The following is a 10,736-nucleotide window of genomic DNA, read 5'->3' as shown; positions in this document are numbered from 1 at the left end:
AGGGGGGGCCCCTGCGGCTCGTACTGCACTGGGAACAGCGCGGCCGCAGGCGCCCGAGGCTTCATGGACGAGAAGTCCCCATCCCACGGTGCCTTCCTCACCTTCTCCACGCTGATACGACCCTGCACATAGGCACTCTCCAGATGAACCATGTCCCTGTAGTACTGCCCATTGTAGAAGACCCTGCTCACCGCCCACTGCGAGATGTCCAGGCTGCTGTGGTCCACCAGCACCTCCAGCCCCACCGGGTGCACAAAGAATCCACTCACGTTCTGAAACAGGACGAACCAGGTGACCCGATCTCCAGACTGGAATCCCCGGGGAGCAGCTGTCACGACTGCAAGATTGGCTCCATCGTACTCCATTACTTGTTGCATGAAAGCTGGAGCTGAGGGGAACACTTGGCTCTTTAAAAACCCTCCAATCTGCTTGTACTCAACAGCCAGTGTCGGTCTGCGGTGGTAGGGCCCCTTCCCCCCCTCATTCTGCACCGTCCCGCCTCGCTGTTTTTTTCAGCACGCCCCGCGCCTCCCGGGCGGGACGAGCCCCCCCTGCGTCCAGGAACCGCAGCACCTCTGCCTTGGCGGGGACCTGCAGATCCACGGAGGCGATGCAGTTGTCCGAGGGTTTGGCACGCGAGGCCTCAACCAGCGGCACCCCGAGCTTTCCCTGCAGGTACCGCACCACCTGGGACATCTCCTCAGGTGTCAGGTCAGCAAAGACCAGGCTCTGGCCATCCTCCATGTCCTCCTGCTCCGGGTGCAGGTGCTGGCAGCTTCTGGGGCTCCTTCCTCTGGTCAGCAACACGCAGACCAAAGCGAATATTGTGGCTAATGCCAGACCAAGGAGGATGAGCACGGTTTTCAGGTTCATGCCTCCAGCTGGTCCAGCAGCATTCAGAGGCTTTCAAAGCAGGCTTTCCAACTCCTGCCTCTGTCAGTGTATGCTGCACTGGATGGATTAACGCAGAAAGTACAAAAGACTGGGAGAGGCTAGGGGAGGAGATCTGAAATCCTTGGTGACCAGAAAGGGCAGATCTCTTCTCAGCTGCAGCCTCCTCTGGTCCTCCTTCACGGCAGTGCCCTGAAAGAACTTGTGGAGATGTAGGGTCAGTGACTCAGACAAGTTCCACATAATTCTGTTACTTTTTCAGTCCAGCCTGGCTTCCTGAGGCTGCCTGTAAAAACGGAGATCCTGCAGTCAGCCTGAGGTGGCTGTGACCACTGTGAGGCTCTGACAAGCTGGGAATTGTTGCCACACTGTACAATTTCACCTCTTTACAACTCACCGATTTTCCTTGTTTATCAGGCTGCTTCCTTGTAAACATTCTCCCTGGCAGCACCATTCCAAGCTTGGAGTTACTTTTTATTTAATTTTTTTAAATCTTCCACATGGAAGCCTCTGCTGAAAACACATCCTTCTGTGTAGCAGCAGAAAAACTTTGGCAGGCATGGAGATGTAGTTCAGGAGGAGAATCAGGCCCCAACGTGCTGTGAACAACCAGCTCTTAGTTTGCACCTTAGAACAGCTCTGAGCCAATTAATCCCCAGCACTGTACTGTCACAGGATCATCCAGCCCTTGTCTCTCCCTCCAATTCACAGATAAACTGAGGTGCAGCTCCCAAGAGGTTCCCTCAAAGACAGAGAGATCCTGAACGTGCACCCAGCAGCAGCTGAGGGCAGTGCCTGCTATCAGTGCTGCCCAGCCAGAGTGCCCAGGCTGGGCAGCCACAGCTGCCCTCTGCCACCCCAAAGACAGTCCCTGCTGGCCTCACAGCGCTGTTTGAAGGCACTGGCAGAACAAGGCAGCCAGAAGGACTTGGTGTTCCATCCTGCCACGCAGCAGATGCTCGCACCACCTTGGCTACAGTCCCGGAGCTGGTGCTGAGTAGGTCACGGCATCCAAGAGAACCAGGGCTGGAGATTCAACCCAATATTTCCACTCCTGCTGCCAGCCTCACCTCACCTCACCCTCGTCTTCTCTTCCTCCTGTCAGTTTCCTGATGGGAGACAGCTCCCACCAGCCTCTGGTTCTTCCTCTGTGGCAGATCCTGCCTGGGGCTCAGCCCCTCTGTGGTCCTCTGGCCATGCCAGACACCAGGCTGGGAGGCAGAAGGCCACGTTGTCGTGGGTCACACTCCATTATCCTCACCACCACTGGCAGCCTCAGCCTTCTTCAGGACAGGCTGCAGCTGTGAGGCCAGAGACACGCTCTCTGTGCCAGCACACAGGGCTGCCTCCCCAGCTGCCACGCCAGGAGAGCCTCAGAGCCACAGCACTTGCTTCATGTAGTCACAGTGCCAGCAAAGGGGCTCACTGCAGCACGGACACAGCAATGGGCAGGGACAGGACAGAAAAGAACAGAGCTGTGCTGAAGTACCTGCTCTCATCAGCTCACAGTGGCAGAATTGAACACCTCTGAGCAACCCCAAATCAGGCAAAGCAGCGCTCATTTCCAAGTCAGTCTTTCAACCCATGAAGTCAGTGAGGCTTCGAGGATTACCTGGGGTTAGGCTTGAAAGAAAAATTCCCTTTTGGTGTAGGCCTGGAACATGGTGCCCATTTCACTAGGAGCACACAGCAGAAGCACTGCTGTCCTGGGTCAGGTGTGGAGCACAGAGCAGAAGCACTGCTGCCCTGGGTCAGGTGTGGAGCACACAGCAGAACCTCCACAAAGCTCGTGTGGACCTTTCCTTTAAGAAGTACACAAAGAACAGATCATTCAGGTTTGATTTTGCCTCTCGGGTTTGCACCCTGAGGCCCTCAAAGCCACGGCACAGGCTGCAATTACAGAAGGGCCTTTTCCAAGCAGCACAGCAGTAGTTTAAGAAAACTCCACAGGCCTTCCTGCCCCACAAATCACAACTCAACCCTGCAGCTGGGCTGGGAGAGATCCGAAAATAGAGTGTGGGAACACTCCTGGTTCTCTGCATGTTGGGGGCTTGGAAAGAAAGAGAAACCCTAATCTGTACTGACAACCCCACGACAAACCAAGCACAGCAAACACCCCAGGGCTGCTGGATAAGGATGGCAGCTTTCTGCACTGCCTCTGCCCCACTGCAGAGCCTGTCCCATGGAAGCCACGTCTGATACTGGATTTTTTAGTACTGTCTGCTTCTGCTGGACTTTTCCTGCTCTGGTTTAGAGCTCTGTTTCAGAATAAACAAAATAGCCCTAAATCCACCTTCATCTTGCAGCAGAAATTTCAGGAAGCAGAGTAATTAACTAAGCCTGCACAGCCAGAACCTGCGTCAATAACTGCCTGATGAAAAGCAATGAGGGATCTTTGGGGGCCATGCACACCATGGAACTGCTTGTGCACCCTCTCCAAAAGGAGCCTGCAACAGCCTAAAGCTAACCTAGAATTAGAGAAATTGCACGTCTCCGTAACAGCAGCATAACTTGTTTATGACCTGCTCAGTGCACGTACTGCTTCCCACATGCCAGTTCCCCAGCGAGATCAGCCCATCACTGACCCACATCCCATATGGAGAATTCACATCCTACCCATGTTTTATTTTGGCTACGTGGTTGCTTTTAGGCACTGCCCATCTTTTATTTGCTGAATTGCCCACGTTCCCCGAACAAAGGGAGATGGGAGTGCTGTTATTCACGCACACAGAAAGGTAGAGGTGGCAAAAAATAGCATCTGAAATTTACTGAAACCCAAACCAGACACAGACAGGTTTTGGCTTGGGGAAACTCTGAGACAGCAACTGCGACAGCTGGGGAAAGGGCACAGCACAGAAAACCCCTGCTAACACTTCCGACACTGGCAAGGCTTGAGCGAGCCCCAAACCAGAGCTCAGACTTCAGAAAGCTCCCACTCCCAGTGCCTCACCTCATGGGGTCAGCTTATGCAAAGCACAACAGTGGAACCTGCCTGACCCTTCCTCCATGCCAGCTGCGCTGCCGGCAGCGCCTGTGGCTGCACACAACTGCTGAGCCATTATCCTCCTGCCCCGCATTGAAGCTGGGATGTCTCAAGGACCGGTGAAGTGGAGCCCTGACTGCACACTGTGACTGCTGCCAGACTCACTGGGATCACAGACAACAACAAACCCTCCCCTGCTCCCACGGATGAACCCCACTCCCTGCCAGCACCTGCCAAGACAATTGTCCTGGATGCTCCATCCTTCCACGGGACTGCTGGCGCTGACTCCCTGGGAGTTCAGTTTGTTTGACTGCAGTGAGGAGGAGCCCCTCATGCTGCACCACATCAAGTCCTGCCAGCAAGTCCTTCCTTTGGGCTCTGCTCCAGCCACCTTGGCCCTGAGACCTGTTTGCAGCTCCCTGCCCCTTCCCTGCACGGGTCAGGCACCTGCAGGGCTTTCCCACACCACAGGAACTTCCCTGCACAAGTGGCTGCTCCTGTTCCTGGGCAGCCGGAGGTGCCACAGCTGGGAGCCCCGGTCTGCAGCGGCTGCTCCCAGGGCCAGTCACAGACCCTGCCTAGTAGCACCGTGGCCAGGACAGGCACAACCCCAAGCAGGCACCGAACCCTGCACCAGGGGCTGGCTCATGGGGGCTGCAGCCCTGCAGCTGGGGGCAGGACACTCAGGAAAGCCTCAAGTGCTCCTCGGGAGGCCTCTGTGCTGCGGCATGGGAGAAAGGCAGGAACAGGATGATCCCCAGAAGAGCAAAGGGCACTGTGGCTGGGGACAGCAGGGCAGCTGCCTCTCCTTGGGTACCACACACATGGAGCAGGCAAGAGCAACAGACTCTGTGCCCCACAGAGATGCTGGGTGCTGCATCCAGGACAGCCCAGAGACACCTGCCCAGAAGAACCTGCCTGGCAGAGAAACCCTGGAGCAACTGCAGGCTCAGAGAAACACCATGCAACGTCCCCTTATCTGTTTGAACTGGGATGGCCCAAGTCCCACTTCTTGGCTGAGATGGGACAATTCCACCAAACCCAAGCCCACGGGCAAAATCATGCCCAATGTGAGGCATGCTGAAGGAACAGAAACAACCTACACAGCAGGCTAGTTTATAACACAGTCAAAAAGAGGAATGAGGAGAATGAAGGGAAGGAGCAACTGAACGTGAGAAAGGCAGAACCAGAACTGGACACTAAAACTGCATGGCCTAAGAGCCCAGCATCACACACAGGGGGCTGCCTTGAAAGAATTCCAAGTACCTTATTTTAATTTCTTGACATGGTAAAAGTTTACATACGTTCATCTGGCAAAGAAAGCTGAACAAATTGAAAGGAATCAATACAAAGAAACACAAGGGGAAGTGCTGCTCCCAGACAGCAGCTCAACGCAGTTGGTTTGTTACTGAATATTTATTAGCGGGAAGACTAAGAGTTGACTTACTACAAACAACAACAGAAGAGTCTATAGCAAGGGCCAGCAGCCCGCCACACTCTGGGCAAATCCCTGGGAAACCAGCAAGAGACAACATGGCTCTTAGATGTGGAAGCAGAAAAAAACCCAAAAAACTAAAAACAAAGTAAAAAAAATAAGGGAAGAAAGTTCATTCCATTTGTCACTGTTGTTACAATGAGATTAACACAACTCTTAAGGCTACTGCACAATAAGAATATACAGGTGTAACAGCGAGACCTGCGAAACAGCGAGTTCCTGAAACAAATGATTTAACGTTCCCTGATTAGGGACTTAAGTAGAAATACTATAAATAAGAAAATTTTGAAGCCTGCAGCGTTATGGGCCCACTTGCCACACACAAAAACTGACGCAATACAACCAGTCATTTCCAAAGGGGTTTGTAATGGACCACGAAATGTTCTGGCAGCTTAGAGGAGTCACGAGGCACGGGAGCGTGCCCTTTGCAGGGGAAAGACTGCAAGGTCTGCAAGGTACCAGGTGGGTATCAGCCACCCTCACCGTCAAGCACCAGCTGTGGCAGCCAGTCTGCTCTGCCCAGGCACCAGGGAGCACTGCCAGGGACAGGGGGGCTCAGTCTGATCACATGCAGAGATATTTTACGACTTTAGCATCAGATCTCCAGCCCGTCCCTTCCCTCAGCCCAGGCAAAAGCAACTCATGCTGAAGGGGCAACCGGGACGAATGTGAAAGAACGTTGGTTTTAGCCAAGAAAGTGGCTCTAGTCAAATGGCAGAAGCCACCTGAGCTCATGACAGCCAGGACAGCACCAGCTCTAGTTCCAAGCATTTGCTCTGCACCGATCCAGACAGAACTGGTGAGGCAGAGACCTATGGGGCAGGCTCTGCTGAGCCAGGAGAGAGCAAGAAAGGGAGTGCAGATGGCTCAGTGGCATCAGAGCTCAGCTGCCAAGGGGCAGGGGCCCTGGCCAGTGCAGAGCTGGTGGCAGAGGGGCCTGGCCACAGCCGGCAGCGGGGACAGAGCTTCCCTGCTGTGGCACTGCCGGGCCTGCCGTCGTGCTGGGCTGTCTGCCCTGCTCCCAGAGACCCCAGTGCAGCCACCAGACAAGAGATGGGACAGGACAAGGGCTTGGTCTATAGTGTTCCCACTCAGGTAGGAAGCAAGGCATGAAGGAATGTCCCTGCCTGGCTGCAGCAGCCTCTGGGGCGTCCAATGCAGCATGGCCTCTACTACCAGTGACTAGAGGAAGAGGGAGAGCTCCTGAGACCTGAACAAAACCAATCACAGAACTAGGCAAGAATTTCTTTAGAGTTTAACTAAGAATGCAATACTATTTCCAGCCAGTTTCCCATCTCGATAGTCACGTAACAAACCAAGGCAATGACGGTCTTTAGTTGACTGAACAGTTCTCAAGTTCAAACGTTGACACTTAATAGAGGGTCTCAGCATTGCTGCTCCGAGGCCTCTTGATCTTCTCAATGTTTTTAAGGATCATGTCATGCAAAGTGACCTGCAAAAACGAAGAACAGGACTCAGACAGGAAGCCATCCAGCTTTCACCATAAGCACTGGTTACCACAGCAGCACCACTCTCCTTGGCACCCCCCTCAACCACACACCTGGTTAAGGTAAGGGCTTCCTTCAGCCAGTACATGTAATACCAAAAACATTTATTCAGAAACCCTAGGATTGGCTCGTACTGTATGAAGAGCTTAGGATCAGATTCCCACAGAGGGGGCAAGAATATTTTGCGCTAGGGCCCTGTGAACACTGCTGGAAACATCTGCATCTCTAGGAGATGGTGGAGAAGCAACAGTTGGCTCATCCCGCTGGAGCAAAAGCGGGAAGCAGGCAGGCTTCCTGCCAGGAGTGGACGTGCTCGGGGGAAAGGGGAGACAAGCAGCAGCAGGATCACAAGGGCTCTCTCCACTGCTGCACGAGGAGCCAGTGTGAGCTCTGTGTTTCCACTTACATATTGATTTCTCAGCTCTGAAATGATGAGGCGCAGACTAATGTACTCCTTCTCGTCGATCTCCGTCACGGTGCGGCGATAGTCCTCCTGCCGAGAGCAGACGCGGCTCAGCGGCCCAGCTCAGCTCAGCTCAGCCTCCCACACTCTCAGGGAGGGTCCTGCCCTCCACAAAGGAACCCCCCACTGCAGCTTGCTGCCCTCAACCCTTGTATAATCCCCCCTCCTCTTCCCCCAGGACCCTCAGCTCAAAAAAGATGGTGACAAAGCAGCTCAAAGAGTCCCAAAAAGCAGCAGCATAAACATGCAAATCTCCATGTCCCCGGTGACTTACCACATGAGGGTACTTGGCTATTTTGGAAACCAACTTTGCTCTTGTAATATAGTATCTGGCAGGAAAAGGGAGAGACTAAAGCTCAGATAAACAGCACCAGGATTGTTTTCAGGTCCAAGCTGCCCTGTCACAGCAGCTGGGGGACCTTTCCCAAACACATTCCTTTTCCAAGGAGATCCCAAAAATGAAGTCTGTTCTTGCATGCTTACCTAGAAATCTGGTCCAGGTAAGATGCTGCCTCGCTCTCCACAGTCCGAAGCTCAGCAACTGTTTCTTCCTGCAAGGAAGACAAGGAAGCTATTAGCTCCAGGAGGCTGCAGCTGGCCTTCAGGGCTCGGAAAACAATGTCTCAGCAGCACCACATCAAGCTCAGGTTTGGGTTTTAAAACCTAAACCAACCCCATGACTGCAGCTGCTGGACACCATGAACTGAAAGATTCAGAGGAACCCCAGAGATCCAAGTCCCTGGACCACAGAGCAGTGCCTCACCTGAATAGAAACACCGAAGTTGTTCCCATCCTCTATCCTGGGAATGAGAAGCTGCACCCACATTTTGACCTGCAGTGGAGAGATCACAATGCTGACCAATGCCAACACCTGTGCAAAGACTGCTCTCAGCAATGTCAGTAAAAGCCTCCCAGGACCCTGCCTTTGCCACACCACTGGCTGCAGGTCCCTTATGTACCTATAACACTACCAAGATCACTTCCCACATGCCTGGGATGCCATGCAAGCCAGCAGAGGCCCAGCTTCCCATGGGAAGCTCTCCTCACCATGCCAAAGGAGCTCTTGGCAGGAGTCCATGCCTGTGCAAAAGAAGGGCAAAGCAAAGCCTCATGAGGCCTGAGAACCGACATCCTTCTCCTTCAGGTGAACAAAGGAGCTCCCCAAGGGTTTCACCTGCCTCCCAGCCACTGTCAGACAGGGCAAAGCCCTGCTTTTCCTCATCTACAGCACAGAGGGACCCGCTCCTTTCAGAGCGTCCCCTCTCCAGGAGTAAAACCACCCTGCTACCTCCCCTTACTCCAGGCTCACACCCACCGTATTGCACTTCTCAATGAGCAGCCTGATTTCTGGTTTCACTTTCTCGATGATGTCCACCAGCTGCTGGTTGCTCTTCAGCATCCCATTGGGCATCACAAACACTTTGGTACCTGCAGCAGAGACAAACCCCAGCATGAGCGACTCGCGGGAACGGCCGCGCCACGGTCGGACCGAGGGGTCACCTGAGCCTCATCTCCCACAAAGGCCAGAAAGGGACTGAGCCAGGCTATGGCTACCTGTAGGGAAGGGGAAACGGGACATGGGATAACAGCAGTTACCACAAGGGAAGGAAAAGAGAAAACACAGAGCAGGATGAGACTGAAGAGCTCGTGGATGCTGAGGCTGAGCACAAAGGGTTTTCCTGGTGCACATGTACAAGAAGTTTCTGTCTCAGCTTAATCCAAAGCCTGGAATCTTCTTCCAGACAAAGAGAGGAACTGCACAGAGCCACCAGGAGATCAGCTGCCTCTGTCAGGAGGCCAAGTTCAAGCCAAGTACTAGTTATGTCTGTCAGAGAAGTACTAATTATGCTTCTAAGAGCTGGAACCTGACTCCTCCACATCAAGACATCTGTAGGTCAGGCTCTGGCCTGTATGAGCAGCAGCTGCTGTCAGGGCAGGGCAAGTGGGGCTCACATGATTTGCATCCCCAAGGCTCAGTGCAGCAGTTCAGGGGGCAGGCAGCAATACAAGGGGCTGGGGGATTCTTACCCTGAAAGGTCTCTTCGTGGTCTTCCAGCTTCCTCTTTTTCATATTTGGCTAAAATATACAAAATGTTTTACTCACAAACTAGTCGTAAGCTGTAAAGGTGTTGCAAAGGAAAAAAGGAAAACTTAGAGCCCTGCCATGTTCCTGGTTTCTAAGCACTCTTCCTTAAAGCCCAAGAAGGACTGCAGAGCAGTGTTACCTCCAGCAGACTTCCCAGGCTCGAGAGATCAATCTCTAAAAGCCTCTGGGCCAAGGCCTGTTGTTAAATAAGAACATCCTACCCCAGCACAGAGCAAACCATGCAGTTTTAATAGAAGCTGGGATCACAGCCAAGAGAGTAACCTTACCCCATCCAGTCCATCATGGCTGTTGGTGAGAAGAATTGGGTCAGGCACTGGGAGGTTCATGTCCGAATGGATCTGAGTAAGATCATGAATGTTCAGGATGGGTTCCTGGAAAATAAAGCAGATTTCTTATTTAATTATGAACTAACAAATTCTGCCACACCAAACACCGTGAGAAGACAAAAGATTCAGACCTCCCTGTTGTCCAACTGTAAAATTAGGATGAACGAAAACAAAAGGCCTAGCAATAGGCTGTGACCCCCCCACCCAGGAGCCACGGTCAGCTATTGGTGTCTGTGTGAGACCCCAGGACTGCCAGGGACAGCCCACTGGGGAACATGTAGAAAGACAAATGTGAGAGATCACACAAAGAAAACTGCAAAATGCAGCACCCCCTCCAGAGCCAACAGCACTGCAGTGCATGTGAGCCACTAGCTGCTGCCTCGTGTCTCTGCAACAAGGTGACATGCACAGAAAGCAGCTGTGAGGAGACCTGCCACATCCCCTTTCAACACGCAGCTGAAAATGGAAAAGGACACAGAGCACAAGGCACACCCTACCTTAAGGAACCCATCGAGCTCTAACAGCTTCTTTGGAAAAAAGTTTGCTACGAGGTCTTCAGCCTGAGAAAGAAAGAACAAACAGCAATGTGAAACTAATGCCACACGGCTCCCACCAGCAGGCAGGAACACCAGGGAAATCATCTGCCCACGAGCAGGAAACAGAGAGAATGCAAGTTCTTCCTGCTGCCAAGACCAAACAATGCCCGGGTGAGAAGAGAGCCACGAGGCTCTAGAACCTCGTTGCAGTGGGTGACTGATGCCCAGGTGTTGCTAAGCTTCCAGGGCAGGCTCAGCCGGCAATCCAGTCTGTCAGAAAGACATGGCCAAAAACCTCTTTCCTGCTCGACTCACCTCACTCGTGATCCGCTCCCTGAAGGAGTCAACCTGCAGAGTGAAACAGGGACAGGTCAGGGTCGCTCTTGACCAGCGGGGCCCGGGGAGGCCGCGCACCGAGCCCGGCAGC

The 10,736-nt window shown here is 53.2% G+C and overlaps 1 protein-coding gene across 1 annotated transcript in view; it reads right to left on the bottom strand.

Moving 5' to 3' along the window:
• Positions 1–5,121: 5,121 nt before the first annotated feature.
• PSME3 (proteasome activator subunit 3) overlaps positions 5,122–10,736 on the bottom strand; it is a 21,680-nt gene continuing 16,065 nt past the window's right edge. Inside the window, exons 2-11 of the mRNA XM_008640373.2 lie at positions 10,625–10,657; positions 10,271–10,333; positions 9,714–9,818; positions 9,369–9,417; positions 8,656–8,768; positions 8,104–8,172; positions 7,824–7,891; positions 7,615–7,669; positions 7,284–7,370; positions 5,122–6,822 (exon numbers count right to left, since the gene is read on the bottom strand). Of these exons, the coding sequence (XP_008638595.1) occupies positions 6,742–6,822; positions 7,284–7,370; positions 7,615–7,669; positions 7,824–7,891; positions 8,104–8,172; positions 8,656–8,768; positions 9,369–9,417; positions 9,714–9,773 (582 nt within the window). The 5' untranslated portion in view covers positions 9,774–9,818; positions 10,271–10,333; positions 10,625–10,657 and the 3' untranslated portion in view covers positions 5,122–6,741. The remainder of the gene's footprint in view (positions 6,823–7,283; positions 7,371–7,614; positions 7,670–7,823; positions 7,892–8,103; positions 8,173–8,655; positions 8,769–9,368; positions 9,418–9,713; positions 9,819–10,270; positions 10,334–10,624; positions 10,658–10,736) is intronic.

This window comes from Corvus brachyrhynchos, unplaced genomic scaffold (assembly GCF_000691975.1).
Source record: "Corvus brachyrhynchos isolate BGI_N302 unplaced genomic scaffold, ASM69197v1 scaffold30, whole genome shotgun sequence".
In the NCBI taxonomy this organism is placed as follows: domain Eukaryota; kingdom Metazoa; phylum Chordata; class Aves; order Passeriformes; family Corvidae; genus Corvus; species Corvus brachyrhynchos.
The sequence above is the reverse complement of the archived record's forward strand: the minus strand, read 5'-3'. Positions and strand labels throughout refer to the sequence as shown.